This window comes from Balaenoptera acutorostrata, chromosome 11 (assembly GCF_949987535.1).
Source record: "Balaenoptera acutorostrata chromosome 11, mBalAcu1.1, whole genome shotgun sequence".
NCBI classification, from domain to species: Eukaryota; Metazoa; Chordata; class Mammalia; order Artiodactyla; family Balaenopteridae; genus Balaenoptera; species Balaenoptera acutorostrata.
In genome coordinates, this window is record NC_080074.1 from 96,707,582 (window position 1) to 96,733,335 (window position 25,754).

At 44.7% G+C, this 25,754-nt stretch overlaps 1 protein-coding gene across 3 annotated transcripts; it reads left to right on the plus strand.

The window, feature by feature from the left end:
- On the plus strand, positions 1–25,318 carry HEBP1 (heme binding protein 1). 3 transcript variants are annotated; one of them, XM_057557258.1, is made up of 5 exons: positions 1–168; positions 8,724–8,862; positions 11,275–11,455; positions 19,394–19,513; positions 20,259–20,364. In XM_057557258.1, the coding sequence occupies exons 1-5, from the start codon at positions 91–93 to the stop codon at positions 20,347–20,349; spliced, it is 609 nt and encodes a 202-aa protein (XP_057413241.1). In that variant the 5' UTR covers positions 1–90; the 3' UTR covers positions 20,350–20,364. The 3 variants fall into 3 exon arrangements, with proteins under 3 accessions (XP_057413241.1, XP_057413240.1, XP_007196109.1); XM_057557257.1 differs by lacking the exon at positions 20,259–20,364 and adding an exon at positions 24,720–25,318 and having other exon boundaries at positions 2–168; XM_007196047.3 differs by lacking the exons at positions 19,394–19,513; positions 20,259–20,364 and adding an exon at positions 24,720–25,318 and having other exon boundaries at positions 8–168.
- The last annotated feature ends 436 nt before the right edge of the window (positions 25,319–25,754 follow it).

The window sequence follows — 25,754 nt, forward strand, 5'->3', positions numbered from 1 at the left end:
CTCCCCCCGTCCCTCCGGGTAGCCCAGCTGACGCCAGCCGCAGCGGCCACACAGCGTGTACCCGCGCATCCAGAGTGCCGCGGCCACACCATGTTGGGCATGATCAAGAACTCGCTGTTTGGGAGCGTAGAGACTTGGCCTTGGCAGATCCTGAGCAAAGGGGACAAGGTAGGCCCACAGGGCTGCCGGGGACCGGAAGGGGGGCCGCGCCCACCGCACCCTGTTCGCGGCTGGAGCGTGGTTAGGTGGGGCAGGAACGTGCCCGGGCTTGTGCGTTCTGGAGTCTGCCGTGGGCACGGCCCTCCGATGCCCAGCGCTTGGACTGAGAAGGAGGGGAGTAGGAGGTCGGGTGCAGCGGGGCGAAGGGCTCTGCTGCGAGGAGGGGAGCCAAAGAGGCAGGATGGGTTTGAGGGGAGAATCCCAGCTTACCGAGATGGACTGCGCCTCTTGAATGCATTCGTCCATTTAAACATTCCAAACTTTATGAATATTTGTTCGCTGAGAGGCCTTCGGTTGCAGGAAAGACTGAAAAAGTGCTTGTCCTTAAGAAACTCCCAAACTGTCCTTGGTGGCGAACTGAATATAAAAGAACAAGATCTGCGCTGCGAAGGAGGTAACTGTTCAAGGCCGGGAGCGCAGGGGAAGGAGCAGTCCGTTCTGCCAGCGGGTGATAGTGGGGCCTGCGCAGAGGAAGTGCCTGTCAGCTAGGCCTCAAGGATGTGCAGGAATGCACAGAAACAAGAAGAGCCCGTGCAAAGGCCCAGAGCTGTCAAATGGCTTGTTGGCCTATGGGAGTTGGACGCCTAGAATACAGGATGAGTGAAGAGGGCATCATTGCACTTTTCCCCCAAACTAACATTAGTGCTCACCCAGGCAAATTGGACTGCCCCCTGAAAACAAGAAATCTGCCACTAGATGATAACCTCCTTGTGGACGGGTACCTTGCGCACCTCGCGGCTGTACACTCAGCTCCCTGCCCAGTGCTTCATCTGTTAAAGGACCGTGTTGTCTGGGGGGCCAAAGTCAGGTACCCATTACATTGATCATCCATCACACAAAAGCCCTCAACTAGAGTCTGGACTCTTCAAGCAGCTATAGCCAGAGGCCTGTTACTTCATCTGTCTCTATCTGTTTCCTTAGCCATACGTAGAATAAGCACTTTAGCCCTGATCAAAGGTGACCTATTCAGGTGCCTACAAGCAGCCAGGCGCATAATGAAAATGAGTGACAAACTATAAGGCAGGGTGCGAACTGAGGCAAGTTGGAGACAGAGAACTCAAGTCCCCATCTGCAAAGGGTAATTCCAGGCAGTTGTCATGCAGTGATGTGAACCAGGGTTGCTGGGTTTTTCAGGAAAACCAGCAATCCAGACTCTTCAAGTGAAATCTCTAAAGTTAAAATTTATTCATTCAACAAATAACTGTTGAGTGGGCCAGGTACTCTTATAGGCAACGGGGATAAAGCAGTGGACAAAACTGGCAAAAATCCCTGTCCTCATGGAACTTCTCTTTTAGTGACTAATGAACAAGTAAGTCACATATTTCATGTATCAGGTGGTGATGAGTGCTGTGATCAAAAATAAAGCAGGGAAGGGGAGGAGGGACTACAGAGTGTTAGGGGTGAGGCTATGGTTTTAAGTAGGACAAGTGTGTCAGTTTTAACTGTTACAAATGTTTGTAAACCCTGCGGGTCAGGTAGGCAGGAGGATCTGTCTGTGGTGGGGTGTCGCCTGTGTGCATACCAGTCTGTGGACTCGGCCCAATGATCTCTAGGGTCCTCGTTGGCCCTGACACTTGAGGAATCCACGTGTTACCCACAGCTTTCAGAGAACTTTCCTTTCTGTAGTAGAATTGGGCTCACTTTGTCTTTGGTGTTAACAGTTATTTGCAATGCAGGCTGAGGGTCTGGGCTCCCAGTGGGAAGCACTAGAGGGAAATAGGAGGGCAGGAAGAAGGGAGAGGCCAGGGTATTTCTCCCACTCCTTCTCCTCCCTATCAGGTCTCTGGAAGCAGGAGCTTCTCTGGGGCTCCAGCTCTTGCTAGCCAGGCTACCATGGTTCTGGTTCTCACCAAGTGATCCAGGTATCTGAGCTCAGGTTAAAGATCACCCTCCCTCTACCTCTGCAGGGCGCTTACTAACCTCAGGGTTCCTTTACTGTCCCTGTTGGGCATCTCAGCTCTTTTATGATCTGTGAAATCAATTCTCTGAATCAAGGTGCCTCTGTTCAGAACACTCCAGTCATTTGGTTTTCTGTTAGCCCCTTATAGTACAGTGTCACCTGCCACTGATTTGGTGTCTCCAGGGATAAATGCAGCTCCCTGATAAGCGTCTTCCCTCAACATTTGATAAGAATGTGGAGCCATACGGGATATTGTTACCAGGCTGAAGCAAATCATTTAACCTGAATGAACCTCAGTGCCTGCAGCTGTAGAAAGGGTATCAAAATATCTTCCCCATCCACTCCCAGAGTTGCTAGAAATATTAAATTGTTTAAGAAACTTGAAAATGATTTGTAGACTAATACACCCTACAAATGTAGTAATATCGTTATGTTGGAACTCACTTCAGCTCCACTCTTACTAGCTTTGTGGTCATGGCCCATTTAACCTCTCTGATGCTAATCATGAGAGAAAATAATAGTCCACGTCTTATAACATTGTTCTGAAATTTAAAGGAGAAAACCAATTATAAATTGTTCAACAAAATACCTAGCACTTGATTGTTAGCTTTCCCTTAGTTTTCCAGGTAATTTGGGTTAAGTTACTTAACCTCTCAACCACTCTGAACCCTGAAATTCCTCAGCTGTAAGATGAGAATGACAATGCCTTATGTGACAATGAATTAAACAGTCGAAGATTCTTGTAATCTTTTTTAAAAAAAAATATACAAATTCAGGGTGTTGTTATTGTGAAGAGAGCCTCTTTCTGAAATGATCTCTCTCTTCCTGGAAAGAGTCTGGGTCAGAAACCATTGTTCACTTTCCTGGGTGAATGCATATATTACACAGGGTGCCCCATGTAGCTCAAAGTCAGACTCAACCAGATGTTCAGGGCTGATTCCAGGCACCTGGTGGCGAGGCCCAGGCTGCTGCGGACCTTATCAGGTCCTTCTGCATTGCTTGGGGAGGGAGGAGGACACACAGCTCTCTGTGTGGGGTTGGGTGGGTCTTGTGGGTGCTGAGAGCAGGACTGATATTAGTAATGGACATCTTTATGGGATTTGTTTCCAGCCTGTGCACGTTGATGAGGACCCCACTGCCTGGCTTGGAATCCTTACCCCACCTCTTGCCACTGTATCTTGGGCACGTTACTTAACCTCTTGTTTTCATCCGAAAATGAAGATAAAAACACTTACTTCTTCACAGGGTTGTTTAAAATAATACGTGACACATAGAAAGTACTCGGTTAGGTTGATCATTATTATAATAATTATTGTTGTTTTCTTATAGTGAGAAAGCTGGCTTCCAAAATCAGCATGTATACCAACCACAGCAGGTGGCAAGAGAAAAAAAAACAGCCTTGCAGAGGACCTTGCAAATCTCATAGCAAGAGGCATTCTTGCAACATCTCTGTCTGGGACTTGAACTTGACCAGGGTTCCCACTGAATGTTGAAAACTGCTATTTGTGGCCACTGGCTGAAATCCTCATCTAGTTACTGACGTGGGAGCACAAGCTAGCTGAATGTGGGGTGAGGGAAGGCCATTATTTTGTTACACGTAACAAGGAAATGCACTCAAGATGTTAAATTTGAAGAATCACATGTGCTAACAGTGTTAACTTAGGTGCTTTATTTTCTGCAGAAATAGAACTCTATTTAAATTCAGCTCCCTGGAAAATCAGAATAGTTGGATAATATCCATCTCTCAAAGCTAAATTTTCAAAGTGATCCAGTGGTTCAAATGAGAAGTTACAGACATAGATGCTGTGAAAACAGGCAGTACCTGTTGGAGAACCACGTTCAGACAATGTGGCGCAACCTTCCTCCAGGATGGATATAAATAGTTAGGCTAGGTTCTCATCTCTCCAGCCAGCTATGGCTACCATATTCCTTTTCATTAGAGTAAAGCCAGGCTTCACTCCACGGCCTCCTTTCCCACAAATCCTTATAGAGGGCCTACTATATATATGTGTAAGACGTGGTCTTAGACGCTGGGAGATACAGCGGTACACAATACAGACAGTCCCTGACCCCATGGGGCTTACGATTGCAGTTGGAGATTAAACACACTATTATTCCATCACAATTTCCATTGTAATTATCTTCCATTATCGTTCCATTGTAATTATAATTACAATATACTATGTTGTGAAAATACAAGGGCCTATAAAAATATCATGGGGAACCTGTTTTAAACTGGGATCCTCTCTGAGGAAGTGACTTTTTAGGTTGGGACCTGTTGGGTGAGTGGGGATTCATTGGGCAGAGACAGGAAAGGAATCCCCCAGGCAGAGGAAGAGGCAGGTACGGAGGCCCTGAGGCAGGAATGACCGTGGCATTGAAGGAAATAGCAGAAGGCCAGTGAGGAGGTGCTCAGGGTATGGCCAGCAAAGTAGAAGAAGCTCAGTGGTGCCTGGGCCATCACAGATAAGTTAAGAACTTGGTGAATGACAGCTTTTAGGAGGGGGATTAATTAACGTGATTAATTTGTATAGAATGCTCTGTGTATTTTCCCTGGGCAACACAGCCTCATTCCCAGCTTTGGTTGCCCCTTATGCGATGCATCCTAACTGAGCCAGGCCCCTGCTGAGTCCAGACCCATGTGTCCAACTGTACAATGGACGGTTTGCTCATCTGTAACAAGAGACAGATGAACCAATGGATCTGTAAGCGCCCTTCCAGCTCTAGTGTCACCTGTCTTTGAAGTTCATGGGAAGGCAGGATCATTCAGGAAGAAGAGGTAGAGTTAAGCTCAGCCTTAAAGGATGGTAGAGTTATCATGGGGGCTGGGCTCCCTGAATCAAACTGGATTCCTTTCTCGGCAGCCGTTCCTTTCTGGCCGTGGACTTTCCTGCCTCGGGGAACAAGCTGAGAACATGCTCACTCAAGACTCAGACACACCTGCAAAACCCTATATTTAGATCACAAAAGTAGGTTGAACTAATTTGGGGTAGATGAAATGGGCTTGCTGTCAGATCACCGTCATTGGACTAGTGGTTCCAAAATCCAACTCCCTGTGAGAGCCTTCAGATCTTCGGAAGTCTGGCCCCTGCCAGAGTCTCTGGCCTCCTTTCTTGCCATGCCCTGCTGGACAGTTCTTGCTCCAGTGGCAGTGAACTACTTATATTTTTCACCGTCATCATAATGTTATTCAGCTCTTTGCTTTTACCCCTAGGGTACCCGCTACCTGAAATTGCCCTCCCTAAACTATCAGAGCATTTACTACATCATATAATAATTACGTAGTTCTTCTCACCATCCAACTAGACTTCCCGTATCATGTTAATCTCCAAATCTGTAGCACCTGGCAGAGGTTTTCAGTAGATGTTTATTCGATGAATCAATGCATCGGTGACTGAATGTCCAGTTGGATGATCTGTAAGCACCTCAAATTCAGCTTGGCCTACCCAAACTTGTAAACAGACACCCATGTCCCCCAAACTAACCTAGGTGGTCCTCTTCCATGCTCCCACACTGCCCTGGAGCGCCTCTCCCCTTAAACATATCATCAGATTATATCCTGTTTTCCTGGCTACTTATGTTAGACCATGCCTCCTGATGTCAGGGACCATGTCTTTCATCTCTTTAGTTGTTGGTTGAATGAATAAAAGAAGGAAAGAAAACAAAGGAGAGAGCCAGCCAGCTCTTTCTCCGGTGAGAATTGGTCACTGGTTTCTTCATTTGTAAGAGAAGGAGCTGCATTGAATGACTTTTGATGGCCCTGTTCTGAGTGTGACACGAACCTACAAATGTCTGTCAGAAATAACTACCTCAGTAGCTACAGAAAGAGGTTAAAAAAACACCCAATTCATCCCCTGTGGAGCATAGAGCCTTGTGGCAAGCATTAGACCAGAGTTTGGGGATTTGAATTCTGGTTCCGGCTTCACCACTCAGCAGCTGTGTGGTCTTGGGCAACTCAGTGTCTCTGGTTCATTTCCTCTTTGGTAAAATTAGTTTGATTGGGTGAACCTTGAAACCTCTTTCAGGCTGAAATTCTGTGACTCACAGAGTGACATTTCTGGAATTTAAAACATTTTAAGTGGCAAGACTCAGTGGGACCTCAAATGAAGGCTGGGTCTGGTCTCTGCTGTGACAGATGGAGCCAGAAAGAGCAAAATACCCCAAGTTTACGTAACACAATTTGCTACTGAAGGCTCTTTGGAAGTGTCAGACTCACTAAGGGGAGGGCCTCATAGCAGTCCTCGGAATTAGTAGGCACAGTGCCCCAAAGTCAAGGCCAATTTGTGGCCTCTCGATTCTTGGTCTGGTGCAATTTCCCCTGCCCCATGTGGAGGGAAGTATATGAAATTGGCACTCAGGGTTTATGTTCAGATTTCCCTGACCCCTTTCTCACTAGTCTCCTTCAATTTTGCATTGCAAAAACAATAGGTGTTTTTGCATTCTAGGTATAAGATTATAATATTAAGTGTACTTTTTCAGACTGTATAGGCCACTCACAGTCCTACCCTCCTCTAGAGATTCATTATATCCCCTTGGAAGTTGAATCTTCAGTCTAAGATGTCGTAGGAAGGCCTGTTTGACCAGCCTGGGGCAGCCATGTTCTCTATCATGTGTCTATTTTTTATGATCATTAGTAACAGAGGCACCTCCTTAATCAATAAATAAATATCTTTTGAGCATCTAACATGTAAAGCTCTGGGGTATAGTTTCTGTTCACAAAGACCTTCTAGCAGATTTTTCAGACTGTACTGGTGTTCCATTACCAGAGAGTAAAATCAATATAGATCAAGGGTTTTTTTTCTTTTAGTGGACTAGACTAAAATTCACTTGAGTAGAGCAGAATAGAAATAAACAAGATAGAAAGAAAAGACATGTGGCTATGGAGAACAGTATGGAGGTTCCTTTAAAAACTAAAGATAGAGCTACTATGTGATCCTGAAATCCTACTGCTGGGCATATATCCAGAAAAAACCATAATTCGAAAAGATACATGCACCCCAATGTTCACTGCAGCACTATTTACAATAGCCAAGACATGTAAGCAACCTAAATATCCATCGACAGTTGAATGGATAAATAAGGTGTAGTGTATATACACAATGGAACATTACTCAGCCATAAAAAAGAATGAAACAATGCCTTTTGCAGCAATATGAATGGACCTAGTGATTATCATGCTAAGTGAAGTAAGTCAGACAAAGATATATATCATATGGTATCACTTATATGAGGAATCTTTAAAAAAATGATACAAATGAACTTATCTACAAAACAGAAATAGATCCACAGGATGGAAAACAAACTTATGATTACCAAAGGGTAAGGTGGGGGAAGGGATAAATTAGGAGTTTGGGATTAACATATACACACTACTATATGTATTAAATAGATAACCAACAAGGACCTACTGTATAGCACAGGGAACTATACCCAATATTTTGTAATAACTTATAAGGGAAGAGAATCTGAAAAAGAATATATATATATATCTGAATCACTTTGCTGTACACCTGAAAGTAACACATTGTAAATCAACTATACTTCAATTTAAAAAAAAAAAAGAAAAGACGTATCATAATGCATCCAGTCCATAAGGGTAAAGTGTTATTTTGTGAAACTTTGCTTCAAACCTGTATGTTCATGATAGGGTGTGGTGTAAACATGTTTTTCTTGTTATGGATTGTGGTTTCTTTTAAAGTTTGAAAGCACTGCCTTACAGCATGTTCAGGAATACAAAACTATTTCATATGAGACATCAAACGGTGAGGAGGAGGAAGAGGGGTGAAAGAGGGCTGTGTGGGTCTATAGGGAAAGGGTAACGACCTTAGGTCAGAGACTCAACACAGAGAGGGGATCACTGCCAAGGAGGAAGGGTTTGGGGGGGAGGTGACAGTGTGGCTGGTCATGGAGGGGCATGGGGGGTGTGACTTAGTGAGACAGATTGGGAAGAGGAATTGCATCTGGGAGTTCAGTGTGAAAAGAACTACTCTGATTCTTCTTGAATTGCAGCCCTTCTACGAGATTGAGGCTAATCTCGGGGCCATAGAGTTTTGTGGGATTGTTGCTGTATTTCTTTGTTTCCTCCTTTGCAATTTTCTCTTCTCTTTTCTTGGGTTTCCTATTATTCAGAGGTTGGATCTCTTGGCTTGATCCTTTGATTTTCTTTTCTATTTTCTACTTCTTTGCCTTTTTACTTGACTTTCTAGAATATTTCCTTCAATTTTCTCTTCTAGCCTTTCCACTGAATTTTTCCTGTCTGTTATATTTTTAATTTCCCAGAGCTCTTTGATCTCAGAACAGTCTATTTTTATAGCATTCTGGGGATGTTCTGGGTGGTTTGGGTTATAATATCTTCTATTATTTCTCTGTGAATATTGATTATATGAAGCTTTTTCTGCTGTCTCTACATCTGTAAGAAATCTCAGCATCTGTTTGTCATGGCCCTTCATACTCTGGCCTGTCTCTTCCCTGTCACCATAGCTGGGCTCTTTATGGAAAGTTCCCTAGCAGTGTGTGCATCTGGTAACTGGACTTGCACTGTTTCTAGAGTCATCACAGGTTGCTACTTTATATCTCTTAAGCCCTGCGTATTCTCTGCCTCTAGGGAGAGGTCTCCTATGAGGAGAGGGCCTGTGAAGGTGGGAAGTTTGCCACAGTGGAAGTGACTGATAAGCCTGTGGATGAGGCTCTACGGGAAGCAATGCCCAAAGTCATGAAGTACGTCGGAGGCACCAATGACAAGGGTGAGTATCCCTGAAGGATTGGCTCTGGTCTCATAGGCCAGGGCTGCATAGTCTCACGTCCTCGATGGAAAACACAGGGAGGGACCACAAGGCACCTGTCACTACCTGTTTCAGTGGCACGTGAACTTGCTGTGCTCCGTGGGCAGGGAGGCTCTGGGGAGACCCACTGACTTCATGCCGGCCTCCCCCGACTTTGTGGGATCCCCACTCAGTAGCACTGAGTTCATGCTTCTCTCCCAGGTGTGGAGACACGACGCTGTTTGTTTGTGTCTTTGTTTGTTTATTTGTTATTTTTTAACCCTACACTGCTTATCATGTCTTTGGATTGGTGGACTGGGTAAGGTGTGCCCACGAGAAGCCAGGCCACAGAACAAGGCCAACTTCTGACATGAGACCTCTGCCCCCAGGCTGGAAATCTCCAGAGTCAGCCCCCTGGTAGCTCAGATTGTGTGGGGATACTGAGGGTCAGGGAGTGATGATTATGGAGGGTCCCTGGCTCTGTTCTGGCAAATAAGGAGCCTGAGAATTCTTAGGCTGCTCCCCTCTTAAAGTCTTGGCAGTCCATGGGAATTCCCTGGCGGTCCAGTGGTTAGGACTCAGCGCTCTCACTGCCGGGGGCCCAGGTTTCATCCCTGGTCGGGGAACTAAGATCCTACAAGCCGCGTGGCATGGCCTAAAAATAATAAACAAACAAACAAATAAATAAATAAAAAGACTTGGCAGTCTGTGCTGGCTGCCTCCCTATTTTTAAAATGAGAGGCCTGAAGTTTCAGTGTGCCTATTAGCATGTAAACCGTATTTAAATACGAATTTAACTCTTTAGCTCTCTAATTTGTCCTGCACTTTGGAATCAGTGCAAACCCAAAATGGGTCAGAACACAAGGTGAAAAAAGAGACAACGTGTTGAATTTTTAGGATGTATCTCAAGTTGATAATTGAGAAAGTTAGAAACTAGTATTAACCTTAGTAACATTTACTAGGACCAAAGTAATCAGGCTTTGGACATAAGTTGACCAGTAAGAGGTCAAGAAGAAATCTTTTCCTTCTTAGCCCTGTCATAACATTTTCTTTAGAAGAAAATATGTGTAAAAATTATAAACTCATTAAAAATTTTTGAAAATAACAAAAGAGCACCCTTAATCCATCTTTTCTAATATAATCATTGTCGTCTTCGAATGTATTTTTTTAGGGCTTTTTAATAGCTTTTTAAAATGTAATCATAGTGTTTGTGCAATACATCCTGCTTCTGTCACTTATTTCATAATTATTTTACACTCTAGCTAAATAGTCCTAAGCATAACTATTAATAGCTAAATCGAATTGCATCATGTGCCTATAATTTACTTAGACATATTCCTATTTTGAACATTTATATGAATCCCAATTTTTCACCATTATAAATTCTGCTGCAAGGAAAATCCTATTACCTATAGCCCTTTCCGTATTTTGGATTATTTCATTAAAATCAACAATTAGATAGGAAGTAATTAGATACTGATATATTTACAGTCTTTTTTTTTTTTTTAAAGGATTTTCTTATTTATTTATTTATTTATTTATTTATTTATTTTTGGCTGTGTTGGGTCTTCGGTTCGTGCGAGGGCTTTCTCCAGTTGCGGCAAGCGGGGGCCACTCCTCATCGCGGTGCGCGGGCCCCTCTCCACCGCGGCCCCTCCCGTCGCGGGGCACAGGCTCCAGACGCGCAGGCCCAGCAATTGTGGCTCACGGGCCCAGCCGCTCCGCGGCATGCGGGATCTTCCCAGACCAGGGCTCGAACCCGTGTCCCCTGCATTAGCAGGCAGACTCTCAACCACTGCGCCACCAGGGAAGCCCTACAGTCTTTTTTTTTTTTTTTTTTTTAATATTTTATTTATTTATTTATTTATTTATGGCTGTGTTGGGCCTTCGTTTCTCTGCGAGGGCTTTCTCCAGTTGCGGCAAGTGGAGACCACTCTTCATCGCGGTGCGCGGGCCTCTCACTTTCGCGGCCTCTCTTGTTGCGGAGCACAGGCTCCAGACGCGCAGGCTCAGTAATTGTGGCTCACGGGCTCAGTCGCTCCGCGGCATGTGGGATCTTCCCAGACCAGGGCTCGAACCCGTGTCCCCTGCATTGGCAGGCAGATTCTCAACCACTGCGCCACCAGGGAAGCCCTATTTACAGTCTTAAATATATATTACCAAATAATTTTTTCCAGACGAGTTGAATCACTATGCTCTTACCTCCAGTATATACAAATAAGAGGTGTTTTGTCTGTGTCTGATGATATGTTTTAATGCCTGAAATACTTACTATAAATTTCAAGAACAACAAATATTGTCTCGGAAGAAGAATGAGACCAGCAGATGGTCCATGGGCCTGAGCAGGTTCTGTCTCTAACACCCACGTCCCTCTGTGGGGTTTTGTGTTTTCAGGAATCGGGATGGGGATGACAGTTCCTATTTCCTTTGCCGTGTTCCCCAGTGCCGATGGGTCCCTACAGAAGAAATTAAAAGTCTGGTTCCGGATTCCAAATGAGTTTCAAAGCAACCCACCAGCTCCCAGCGATGACAGCATTAAGATCGAAGACAGGGAAGGCATCACTGTCTATTCCACGTAAGGAAACGATTCTTTAGGCATACACGGGTAGCACTTGAATCATCTGCAGTGAGCATTTGCATTTTTTTTTCCAGTTTTGAGATGGAATTGACATATAATATTGCATTAGTTTAAAATACAACATAATGCTTTGATATATGTTTATCTTATGAAATGATTACCACCCTTTAGTTAACATCCTTCATTAAACAAAGTTACACGTTTTTTTCCTGAGATGAGAAACTTTTTTTTTTTACAAATTTATTTATTTATTTGGCTGCATTAGGTCTTCCTTGCTGCACGCTGGCTTTCTCTAGTTGCGGCGAGCAGGGGCTACTCTTCATTACGATGTGCGGGCTTCTCATTGCGGTGGCTTCTCTTGTTGCGGAGCATGGGCTCTAGAGCACAGGCTCAGTAGTTGTGGTGCACGGGCTTAGTTGCTCCCCGGCGTGTGGGATCTTCCCGGACCAGGGCTTGAACCCGTGTCCCCTGCATTGGCAGGTGGATTCTTAACCACTGCGCTACCAGGGAAGTCCCCATGAGAAATTTTAAGAACCACTCTCTTAGTAACTTTAAAATATACGATACAATGTACAATATTGTTAACTGTAGTCACTGCTGTATATTACATCCCCAGAACTAATTTATCTTATAGCTGGATGTTTCTACCTTTTGACCACCTTCACCTAGTTCTCCCACCCTCCACCTCCTCACCCTCTGGCAATCACCAATCTGTTCTCTGTATCTGTGAGTTCAGTTGTTTTATTTTAATTCCACATATGAGTGAGATTATACAATATTTCCCTTTCTCTGTCTGACTTATTTCATTTAGCATGATGCCTTCACAGTCCAACCATGTTGTTGCAAATGGCAAGATTTCCTTCTTTATGTGGCTAAATGATACTCCATTGTATGTATGTACCACATCTTCTTTATCCATTCATCTGTCTATGGACCCTTACATCATTTCTACACCTTGGCTATGGTAAATAATGCTGCAGTGAACATAGGAGTGCTGATATCTGTTCAAACTAGTGATTTCATTTCCTTCAGGTATATACTCATAAGTGGAATTGCTAGATCATATGGTAGTTCTATTTTTAATTTTGTGAGGAACTTCCATAATGTTTTCCATAGTGGCTGCACCAATATACATTCCCAGCAGCAGTGCATAAGGATTCCGTTTTCTCCTCATCCTTGCCAACACTTGTTACTTCTTGTCTTTTTCATAATAGCCATTCTAACAAGTGTGAGGTGACATCTCACTGTGGCTTTGATTTTCATTTCCCTGCTGATTAGTGATGTTGAGCACCTTTTCATGTACCTCTTGGCCATTTGTATATCTTTTTTGGAAAAATGTCTATTCAGATCCTCTGCCCACTTTTTAATCTGATTGTCTGGGTTTTTTTACTCTCAAGTTATATTAGTTTTTTATATATTTTGGATATTAACCCATTACATATATATGATTTGCAAATAATTTCTCCCATTTAATATGTTGCCTTTTTATTTTGTGGATGGTTTCCTTTTTCTGTGCAGATGGTTTTTAGCTTGATGTAGTCCCACTTGTTTATTTTTGCTTCTGTTGCCTGTGTTTTCAGAGTCAAATACAAAAAAAATCATTGCCAAGACCGATGTCAGGGAGGTTACCCTCTATGGTTTCTTCTAGGGATTTTACAGTTTCAGGTCTTATGTTCAAGTCTTTCATCCATTTTGAGTTGACTTTTGTGTATGGTGTAAGATAGTAGTCCAGTTTCAATCTTTTGCATGTGGCTGTCCAGTTTTCCCAGCACCATCTATTGAAGAGACTGTCCTTTCCCTATGGTACATTCTTGGCTTCTTTGTTGTAAATTAGTTGACCATGTATGCCTGGGTTTATTTCTGGACTTTCTGTTCTGTTCCATGGATCTTTGTATCTGTTTTTATGCCAATACCATACTGTTTTGATTATGATAGCTTTGTAATATAGTTTGAAATCAGGAAATGTGATGCCATCAGCTTTGTTCTTCTTTCTCCAGATGTCTTTGGCTATTCAGGGTCTTTTGTGGTTCCATACAAATTTTAACATTGTTTTTCTATTTCTGTAAAAAATTCCATTGAAATTTTAATAAGGATTGCATTAAATCTGTAGATTGCTTTGGGTAATATGAACATTTGAACAATATTAATTCTTCTAATCCATGAGCATGGAATAGCTTTCCATTTATTTGTGTCTTCTCCAGATTTTCCATTACTGTCTTAATAGTTTTCGGTGTAAAGATCTTTCACCTCCTTGGTTAAATTTATTCGTAGGTATTTTGTTCTTTCTGATGCAATTGTAAATGGGATTATTTCTTAATTTCTCTTTCTAAATTCATATTATTGATGAATTAAGAAATTCTGAATACTGACTTTCTTCTTGAATTTCTTCAGCCTACAGCACACAAACATTTGCATTGTGTCTAAGTAAACACCTTTGCCAGTTGCCAGACTGATTTGGATACAGAGAATATCCCCTCAGCTTAAGCTGAACATCTACATTAACCACAGCAGGGTTCTGGGAGATTCAGGGAATATCTAAGTCAATCTGTAGTGTGGGGTCATGAATATCTGGGGAGCATAAAGAGCTAGAGATACTTCGTTTTTACCCCACACTCCCCTTGAATGCCAGAAGGGCAGGGAGCGTTTGCCAGAGCCGGACTGCTACCGCCTTCGTTATTCATGGTCTGTGGGCCTTTCAGCAGAGCACATGTGCCTCCTATTATTCTAGTCGTTTCCAGGGCTTTGGGGAACTTGGGGTCCAGTTCCCTTGACTTTAGAGAATAACAGGTGCAAGTGGTTGCATGATTTTATTCTTTAGGCCTCAACCTCCCTTCAGAAGCCAGGTCTCTTCTAGATAATCAGTGACTCCCCAGTTGTTAAAATCCTCCTGTGTGACAGGAGCCTCCACCTCTTCTGCTCCAGCCCTCATTCAGACTTTCCAGCCTTCACTGCAGAGGCTGCAGAGAAAGCAAAGTCTATTTAAAGAATACCTAGACTATCTTTTCCCAGGGCTGGGACTAGGGTGAGGAAGCGGGCGCACCTGTTGTGCAAAATTTAAGGATACACTCAGTCTCACAGTTGTCCAAGTGTATGTAGGGTTGGCCCTGAGAGTGAGCACCTCCTTAAATCTTGAGCCCCAGGTGTCTCAGCTGTCTCATCCTAGTTCCCACTCTGTCCTCTCCTAGTTCCCACTCTGTCCTCTCCATCCTCTTTCCTGCGTCTTGGGAAGCAGCCTGGTGTAATATGATGAACAAGTATATTTTAGTTTGAATCCTGGATGATGCTTGGGAAGTTACTCAGCCTCTGTAAGACTTTGTTTTCCCATCTTGTAAGTGCTGATAACATAATCTACCTCATAGTATTTTTGTTAGAGACTACCTTTCAGTATTCACTGAGATGCTATTTATAAACTGCTTAATGTTTATGACCTGTAGTAGGTTTCAGTAATTATTCTTTCTCTTTGCCCCTTCTTATTTCGTAAGAAATGAGGTTGACATGATTAAGTCAGGTCACATAAGACTTCAAGCAGAACGGACTAGTTTCTAATCATTTCTTTTTCCAAACCCAGGATAATAACTTGGTCCAATTTTTTTCTTTTGCCTTTAACTTTTTAGTAGGGAAATCTTCAAACTTATAGAAAGATAGAATAAGAAAATGAAACCCTACGTACCCATCACTCATCTTTAATGATAATTAACTCAAGGCCAATTTTGTGTCATGTGTGTCCTCACAACTTCAACCTGGTCCCGACCCTAAATTATTTTTAGGCAAATTCCAGGCATTACATTATTTCATTCATAAATATTTCATTGTGACTACTGAAGACTTTTTAAAAATACAAAAATAATATCTTATTATTCCTAAAATTTTAACAATTCATTACTGTTATAATAATTTTAAATATCCAGTGTTCAGTTTTCTCCTACTAGCTCATAATTTGTTCCTACAGTTTGTCTGAATCTGGGTCCAAATAAGATGCATCCATTGCAATTGGTTGGTACATCTTTTAAGCTTTTATTGATCTGTTGATTTTCTCACCACCACACGTTTTCATTTTTCCTTGCCGTTTATGGATCATTTATCCTAGTGTTTCCCACAGTCTGAATTTTGCTGGTTTCCTTACTGTGGCATTTTAACATGTTTCTCTGCCCTTGTATTGCCTGAAATTAGTAGTCAGAACTAGAGGCATAATCAGATTCAAGTTTGAGTTTTGGGCAAGGTTATTTCAAAGATGGTGTTGTGTACCTCCATCAGGGGCTCATGATGTTTGCTTGCCTCTGTTTTTGTGATATTAGTGACCCTAGATCACCATTTCCCAGATGCCATGTTTCCTTACAGGTTGTCAAATGATAATATTCTCTATTTTTCCTTCTTCATTTATTAGCCGGAGTACTTTGGTAAAGAGAAACTTCCCTTCATCTACTATTTGGTTTCCCTGAGATAGAGTTGTAGAAAAAAGGCCAGGTACCTTCTCTTTAGCTTGATGCCTTCTCTTTATCAGTTTTCAGAATAATGATTTCATTTCTTAACATCCTCCAAAGGGGAGGCAGTGTTGATCTCTGGTTTTTGAGTACCGATATAAACATATGAATTCAAACATAATTGATATTTCAGTTCTTTGCAGTTATTATTCTCACTGATGCTCAAACTGTCCCATCTTTGGCCAGTGGGAACCTCTTCAAGTTGGTTTCTTGGTCCTTTTGACATGACCCTGGTAATCTTCAGTAACTTCCTTGGTTTCTGGTAGGACAGGATATTTCAAGCACATCTTGACATTTCTTGCTCTAGAGCTGGAATTAGCCATTTCTCCAACGAACCCTGGTTCCTTATGGTGGGAAAGGGAATCTCTTTAAAAGGTGCTATTCAAGCCAGGTCTGTCGAAGTTTCCTTTACTGCAACCTAAACAGAGAGGAAAGTGACAAAGGCGGCATCTAGCCTGGCTCAATGAATTTTTTTTAACCTGTTAGCATCGGATCCTAAGTTAGCATCTGTTCATTCCTCAACTAGCCACTAGGTGTCACTGCACAGTCAAGTGTGCGTTTAAAAGTACGTTTCTGTGGAAGGCAGAGTTGATGACATAATAGAACACAAGTACTGTTTCAAATACATAGTGCATCCTTAACTCAGTCTTCCTTTTTTATGACCTTGTGAAGGGATGTACATTGATTAACAGTATATATTACAAATACTGTTTAAATGAATAGAAGGCTATGAAAAATTAACGTGATCAGAGTTTTTTCAGTATTCACAAGAGGCAACGGAGTTGTCCTTCACACTTCGATGAGTGACCTCACTCCAGACCACTGTCCTCCCTCTGTGTTCTATAAAGGCCACTTAGGTTAGAGCTCAGCCTCCTCAGTGCAATTCAACAGAGACCAACAGCAGGAGAGGTTCGATGGTGTTAACAAGACTTTCATGATCTTAATGAAATGTCTGGGTATAAAGAAAAGAGTTGGAAACAAGGAGCTCATTGTCGGGGTGACCTGTGCTCCAAGCTCAGCTCTACCGCTTAATGGCCAGAGGACCTTTGGCATCTCACCGAGCCTCTCTGTGACTCAGTGTCTTCATCCGTGAGATGGGGGTAAGAGTAGCACCCCACGGGGTTGTTGTGAGGATGAAATATAATATCTGCAAGTGCCTGCATGTTGCTGGACGTTAGGGAAACACTCAGTGAATGCCAGCCTGTTCTCTTCCTGACTTCACCGCCCTCTGAGAATTAGGTCACGTTTTACTAGAATTAACAAAAAAGTCAAGCTACTACCGATACACTGGAGTTCAAACCTGAACTCTAATAATTATGAGTTTTTTAACTTCGGGTTTCTGAGCTTCAGTTTTCTCATTTATAAAATAGAACGTAGGCCGCAGTGTCGGGAGGGTCCAGTGAGGGTGTGCATGTGACAGCACTTTGTCGGCCCTGAGGCAACACCTCTACGGCTGCCGATGTTGCTTCTCTCTCTGAATGACCAGGCCTTAACCAAGGCCACCAGCAGCTTGGGAAGTTCGGCCTAGACGAAGAGGAGTTTGGAAGAAAGGGTCCAACTGCTAAGCCTCTAGGGTGTTCCCATATTACTGCCTAGGAGAGTTACAGACCAGTGTAGGCCAAGCTCCTAGAGGGTTCCAGCGTTCTTCTGTATCACAGGAGGTTTGGGCCACGGGTGGCACGACACAGCCTTCCCTACTTGGCCTGCTCAACACCCAAGCGCTCTCGTGTCAACTTCCAGGGGCCTCACCTGACCATCCTATCGAAAATAGCTCCCCTTCCTTTTCTACCCCCTTACTCAACTTTAGTTCTCTTCACATCACCTACTGTCACCTGCTTTATATACCTATTAGTTCATTTATTTACTGTCCTCTCCCTCACTAGAATGTTCTTGCGGGCAGGGCCTTTGGCTGGTTTCTAAGTGCTCAGTTAAAAGTTGGTGAATAAGGGGAATTCCCTGGCGATCCACTGGTTGGGACTCTGCGCTTTCACTGCCAAGGGCGCGGGTTCAAGCCCTCGTCTGGGAACTAAGATTCCACAAGCCACGCGGCCAAACAAAGTAAAAATAAAATAAAACAAAACAAAAAGGGGGATTTGAAGGCTCTTTAAAAAAATTTTTTTAATTAAAAACAGAAAAGCTGGTGAATAAGTAAATGAATGAAAGTCTTGGACCTTGCCTCCTGCTGTCCTCCCTCAAGAGCTCGGCCCCTCCCAATAGCTTCAGCTTCAGCTATCACCCTTCCATCAGTAACTCTCCTACCTGACCTCCATCCAGCTCCCTTAAATGTCTTAACCATTCCTCAGACTCAATGTGAAGACAAAGGCGAGGCCACTTACACATTCATTCATTCAGTCAAAAAAAAATCACATCTTCATCATTCACTTACTCTGTGCCAGGAAGCGTTTTAGGTGCTGAAAATATAGCAGGGGACGAGCAAAGCGTCTGCCCCTTGAGGTGGGAGAAACATTGTAGTGGGGAAAACAGACAAAAAGCAAACGTCTCGAGATATTTCAGGACAGTGTCGTTCCAGAGATAAGAAGTGGTATCCGAGCTGAAACTATAGGGAAGCCTATTTCTACTCAAAAATAAATACATTCAGGACTTCCCTGGCAGTCCAGTGGTTAAGACTCCACACTTCCCATGCAGGGGGCTCAGGTTTGATCCCTGGTCGGGGAGCTAAGATCCCACATGCCACGCGGCACAACCAAAACAAAAAATAGAATAAAATAAATAAATAAATACATGTATACATACGTTCCGGCATAATCTGTCTCAGAGTAAAATGGACAGATGATGAGACACTGAAGCCCTTGCCCTGGAGGAATTCAAATACCATCTGAACAGATGTGCGACAGTTATGCACGCAACGTTTGTCCCAAGTGGCAAGTTTGGTTGCGTTTGACAAATGTTTATTGGGTACCTCTGCTATTTAAGCCCCGTCCCCTCTGAGCGCCCCGCCAGTGATAAGATTCTGTATCTAAAACCTAATCCATCACCGTTCACTCCCCCCCACAGCTGCTCAGTTGTCCCTTTAGTCTAGTACTTGGAAGGGGCTTCCGTCACTATTCCAGGGGGATGAACCCAGATCAACATGGCTGGTGCCGCCGCCTTTCATCCCAAGCTCCCTGGGCAGCATCGCCGTGTAAACCTCCTCGGGTGACTCCCAAATCAGCATGTCCGATTGGAACTCACATTGCTTCCCACCTCTGACCCCCAGTGTTCTGTCTTCCTAGAGGTCCCCTCCGTCCTACCCATCCCGTTCACATCCATCCCGACTCCTTCATCTTCCACATCAGTGTTGGCCGAGTCCTAGTCACCTCCTGGCTGTGCCTTCCCCTCCAAACGCACGGCCACGGTCTTCATCACCTCTTGCCCGAACCGTTGCCGAGGCCTCCTCAGTGTCTCTAGTTCCTCCACCTGTGCCTCTTCTGAGATGTCCTTTTGTCACCGCCAGCCCTGAGGCACAGGACCGATGGCACTACTTCCCCCTGCTGTTTGGCTCTGGCTGTGGGCCTCGCCTGACTCTGCCCGAGGCATGTCCGAGGTCTGGGACCAAGCCCAAGATAGTAATAAAGTAAGAAGGGGGATGGGTGGGCTTTGGGTTGGGTCCCCAGATGTTTGGCCAGGCAGTGAAGCCTAGTAAAATGCCTTGTTGTGGCGTGTACTGTCCTCCACAACACAGCCCCACTCCGGGGGTCCGCCTAGCCTCAGAGCATGCCACCCACACCTCCCAAGCCCCGCCTCAAACACACACACATACAATATCCACTCCCAGACCTTCACTCACTCACCCAGCTCCTCTCAGCCCTTCCCCAACCTCTGCTCATTGGCAGCTCTGTGAGGGCAGGAATTTTTGTCATGTTGTTCATTGCCGGCATCAGAAGAGACGCTCAAGAGATAGCAGCTTGATATCACGTCCGTAGCACCCTCCCCTTCATGTTCTAAGTCAGAGCCAACGCTTCCCTGTTCCCTGCCCGCAGAGCGCTCTGTGTGTACCTCCGTTCTGGTGTTTTCTCCTGCCCTGCCTAATCTGTATGTGTGTCTCTGTCCTGACCACTGCAGTTAGACCTCGCCGGGGTAGAAAGTCTTCCCCATCGTCTTTGCGGCTCTGTGCTCTCGAGCCTGTGTTTCCTGCTTGAGCGATGCTCAACTCGATAAGCCTGGTTCAATCTGATTGTATGAAATGCCATACGGTGTTAAGCTTCTTTCCTGTTGATCTGGAATTATCAGCTCTTCGTCTTATGCTTCTCCTGCTTAGCACAGGGCTATGTGCGTGACAGACTCTCCACAAATCTGTGCTGACCTGTTGGTTGTGAAAGTTCTAGGCCACGTCGGATGGTCAGGCTCAGAGTCATTCCATTTCTCCTCTTCCTCGCTGCATGCCGGCTCCAGGCACTCCCTGAAAGGTAACACGTTCTGATTTTTCGGACCTTGGACCAAAGTCTCTGTCTGTTAACCCGCCTCAATGAAGCCTGCATCATCCCCCCACCCCAACTCTTCCAGACCTTTTTAGGCAGTTCCTTTTGTATTTCTGGAATCCAGGGCATGTGTGTCCTTCCTCGGTTCCCATGGTAACCAAATTCTTGGGAATACTGAGCTCCCACTACAGAGCCCTGGTGGTGAGCAGCTTTGAAGAGGGAGACTTAGACACTTGTTAACAGGCTTGCAGAAATGATGTATAGACTTCCTGTTTCTTTCCTTTGAGAAGCTCAAAGCGCTTTACGAGCATTCCTTAACTCACACTCAGATGCGCCCGTGGACTTGGAGAGCTGGGGGTGCAGCGTGGAAGCTGAGCCCGGGGAACGAGGCAGCCAGAGCTGGGCCTCCTTCACATCCTAGGGCTCTGCGCCTGGGAGGGTTTGGTTTTCTGGCTTGTTCATGCGGTTCTGTGATGGGGGTTCGAGTCAGTTGGTTAGACTGGCAGCGGGGAGCACACGTGGATCTGTTCCGCAGCTCATCCAGCTTTGCTCATTTCCCAGTAGAATGCTTCCTTGATGAAGCAATAGGGAAATTTTCATCCTCGTTCTGAGCATCTTAGTCAGCCTGGGAAAAACTATAAAAAGTCAAGGGTTTTTTTTTTTTTTTTCTGGTAATGAATTTAAGAATCCCTGAATGATGACATTCTCCGCATCACTCTCTGCCGGTTCTCCTTGGTCTCAGGTGGGTCCTTCTCAGTGGCCTTTGTCGAGCCCTCGTCCTCCTCCCAGCACCGGGGGACCAGGATTTCTGAGAACAGCCTGCTGCCTTTCTGTATGCTCACCACCTGGGCCTCATCCCCCTCTTCGCTGTGACCATAGCCAGCACCTACTCACGGGGAACGCCCAAGTTTCTGTCGCTAGACCTGTCTCTTTCCCCGGTCGTATCTCTGACTCCAGTTCCTGCCCAAGTCTAGGGAGATTTCACAGTGCCCAGCACACACTTAGGGGCTCAATAATTGTTGCACGAATTCGTTTCATCGAGGCACCTTCGCAGAAATATGCCCCAAACCAGATGAGAAACCCACCCACCCCTCCTCTCCAAAGGGACTCTTCAGCCCCGAATCCCTCTTCTGGTTGGCGGTGTCGGTTTCCATTCAGAGACTTAACTGGAAGCCCTGGAGAATCCTTGACTCCCTCCACCCCACCCCCGCCCTGGCCTCTCCCCGCCCCACGCTCACCTCCCACATTTGCCTTTGTCCAGGCCTTCCTCATCTCTCCGTCAGCTGTTCCTGGCCTCCCGTGACTCCCTTCCCCTCATTTTCCCACCCCCCCACCCCAGAGGGGTCTCTCCAAAATACAGTCTGATCACGGCAGTCCCTTAACTTTAAAACCCCTTCCTGAGTCCATCTTTGCATCTAAGGTCAGGCTCAGAGTCCTTAGCGTGACCTTCAAGGCCCTTTCCAACATGGCCCCAGTCCCTCCACTTTGTTTGTTTGAATTCCCACCACTGTGCCCTTAGTAGGTGCTTCAGATTTTATTCTATGAGTGAGTGACGATGGAGGCCAACAGACTTAAGTGCCCTCATCTTTAGGTCTATCAACCTGAAGACAGCAACTTCTGTCATTTATCCCAGACTGTTCATTTAGCCAAGAGGTCTAATATGTGTGTTAGGTGCTCAGAATACACCAGTGGACAAAGAGTGACAAAGATCCCTGCCCTCATGGGGCCTGTATTCTACCAGGGGCCTCAGACCGTAAACAATGAATAACTTATATAGTATGTTAGAATAAATTATATAGTATGTTAGAAGGTGAGAAGTTCTGAAGAAAGAAAAGGATAGGAAAGGACGGAGGGAGGAAAGAAGGAAGGAAGGGAGGGAGGGAGGAAGGAAGGAAGGGAGGGAGGGAGGAAGGAAAGAAGGGAGGGGAAAGGAAGAATGGGGAAGGGGAGTGGGGTTACAAGATTGAAAGCATTTTGAGAGGAGGCCTCACTGAGAAGTTGAGGTTGTTAATTGAGCCAGTTCTTCATCATTAAGCTCTCTCGCTCGGTTCAGGATCTTACTTTACGTCACCATTATGTCTCTCACCTCGGGCATCAGGGAACTGAACGACTGTTCTGAGCAAACTGCGAAGTAACCACAGTAGCTACTGTTTGCTGTGCGTTTCCCACGTGATGGGCAGGAGGCTAAGGAGTTTGCATGGTTTTCTCTTTCTCAATCTTTACGACAGCCTTCTGAAATTGACGCCCTCACTCCTACTGAACAGATGACGGACCTGAAGGTTAGGGAAATGCAAGCATTTGCCCAAGACCATGAGCTAGACGGTGGCAGAGGTAGGATGTGAGCACACAACTAGCCATTTTGCCTCTCAGCTGATGAATGAAGATATTTGAGGACCACTCCTTTGGATGTTTGTAGAACCCAGTAGCTTAAAGAGCCGACATCATCGATTTGCACAGAAAACAGCTTAGTATCACAGCGTGAGAGGGGGCTGCAGAGGCATTTAACACCTGACCACCCCACCCCCATCCAGCATCTGATTCGTTTCAGACAGGTGGTCCTCAATCTATAGCCATTCTTCGAAAATAAGCCCAGTGTCTTACAGGCTTTTATTGTCAGTACAGTCCTTCCTTAATATTCATCCTCTGCCTCCTAATCCAGTTTTATCTCATTTGAGCCTCCATGAAGCTAGAACTCACCTTTCTCCATCTGCCTTATAATCTTCCTTCAATAAACTTGAAGGACCAAGCCTCCTGTCTCCCAAATTGGTCTCAGCCCTGTCCATGTTCTGTAGCTGTTGTCTAGACATTAGAATAACCAACTCCTTAGAGATGAAATCCTGGGTGTTTTCAAAACAGTAACCCTGTAATCAATGTGCTGAATGCTTAGTGAGTATGACTAACCGCTTATAAAAGAGTAAAGCGTGAGTCAGAGAACCCCACCCAAAATAATGCATTTGGCCGAATCTTGGCTTGGTGCAGATTCGGACCTTTGAGTCGTAAAGCTCGTTAGAAATGGGGATGTGCTTGACGCTAGTAAAGATTTTAATGCAGCCCCAGATTTAGAGTGGTATATTTAGGGTAGGTCACGGGATGAATTTTGGAGAGAAGGCAGGTGACGTAAGGAGAGAATAATAGTTGTGAAAAGACAAACTTTATTGCTTCTCTGTCTCCACCTTCTGCCATCAAGAGAAAAGCCTGATTTAGGAAAAATCATCTTTACTTTCTAGAAAAAGAAGGCTTTCCTGATTTGATCAGGAGAAAGGATTTATTAGAAGTGATTTCTTTATTTGGGGCATGCTTAAAGCTTGCCTCGGGGCCCTGCCTTTGGTAGCTCTGTTTTTTTTGTTTGTTTGTTTGTTTTTTAACATCTTTATTGGAGTATAATTGCTTTACAATGGTGTGTTAGTTTCTGCTGTATAACAAAGTGAATCAGCTATACATATACATATATCTCCATATCTCCTCCCTCTTGAGTCTCCCTCCCACCCTCCCTATCCCACCCCTCTAGGTGGTCACAAGGTAGCTCTGTTTTTTAACAAAGCTGCTACTTGTCCTTAGAACTGCTCTGCAGTGGGAGAAACATGAGCTCCAGCTCCACCCTAACTCCCTTGGTTCTCCTCCCCGACAGCTGGCGACAGAGAGGCAGGGAAGAGAGGCGACTGGGGCAGCAGAGAGAGCTAGAGAAAAGGGTAAAGGCATGGCTTTGGGAAAAGTCAGCCTCCCATCTCTTCAGGAAATTTCAGAAAGGGAAGGGAAGCTCGCCTTTAGTACCGACTACAGTACTGGTTCCAGACTGGTCCCAGGACCCTCACAGATACCAAAATCCAAGAATGCTCGAGTCCGTTATCTAAAGTGGTATAGTATTTGCATATAATCTACATACGTCCTTGCATCTACTTTAAACCTTCTCTAGATTACTTATAATACCTATTACTGTAAATGCTATGTAAATAGTTGATGGCACGTGGCAAATTTAAAGTTTTGCTTTTCGGAACTTTCTGGAATGTTTTTTTTTCCCCCAAATATTTTCAATCTGCAGTTGGTTGAATCTGCGGGTACAGACCCCCCCGATGCAGAGGGCCGAATGTACTGTGTTTCAGGCCCTGCATTAGAGTTTTTTACATCCGTGATTGTAGTTAATGCTCATAACCGATTGGAAGAAAAAGGAAACATATCCCAGTTTTACAAACGAGGCTCACGCTCAGTGAGATTCAGTCCACCCCTGTAGGAAGGGGCAGATCTGAAATCTTAACAACTAGAGCATGCTTGTCGTAATAAGAGTAGTGAGTGACTCTTTTGAAATCCCCCCCTCTCTCAGAGACCCTGTCCTTTCTGAACCAGTGACTTGCTCTGTGTCCTCAGGCAGTTTGGCGGTTATGCCAAGGCAACTGACTACGTAGCTCGTGCCGCCCAGCTGCGCACCACCCTGGAGGGTACAGCCACCTGCCGGAGTGACTTCTACTTCTGCACTGGGTATGACCCTCCCATGAAGCCCTACGGACGCCGCAACGAGGTCTGGCTGGTGAAGAGCAATGAATAACTGGCTGAACCAGAGCTCCCTGGATGCTTGCGTCTGTGCCCACTTCCTCCAGGAGGAAATGAAGTTCCCTGTGCAGCTCCAGCAGGGCCGACTTTCCTTCAGAGCCAATCAGTCACTGCCAATTTCCTGAAATAAGCACGTTCCAGATCCTGAGGCTCTTGTTCTCGTGGAGGGAAATAAGGCACCCACGATACATATGCGTCCTTCTAAATGACTTGGAAAATTCCGTGGTAGACCAGAAAAACCCGGCAGCATTTTCCCAGCTCTCTGGATCCCTAAAAACTGATTTTTAAAAATTATTGAAACCGTATTTTTGTTATTGAGGAAGAAGTGTGATTTACGTGTGATCTTTCATCTCTGATTCTTATAAGAGCTTTCTTTAAAAAGAAACTGGAAATAAAGATCTTTGACTTAAACAGCTGAGACGAATCCGAAGTGTAGTTATTTTCCAAGATTCCACAGGTGTATAGATACTACTGATGGTGTTTACTGTCGTAGGAATCCTGTGTTTACAGTTCCAAAGCCCTTCAGAATAGAAGCCCAAAGATCCCAGGGAAAGAGAACATGCACCACATGCTTGATCGTCTCTAACCCACAGACATTTACCGTGACTGTCACAGTGATTCCATGCTCTGAAGTTGAGGAAACTGTTTGCAGCTGTGGGCCACAGAGGGTTCCAGGGACCACAAAGATAGACCAAGAAGAAAAATCACTACCCCAGATGCATAACCGTGGAGACAGGAAGACCTGCCCAGAGGGTTTATGCAGGATGGTGAGATGACGTTAGAAAAGCTGGGGTCCAGTTTCATTAACTGAAGAGGATAGAAGTGAAAGAATCAATGTGCATCTTGGCCAGC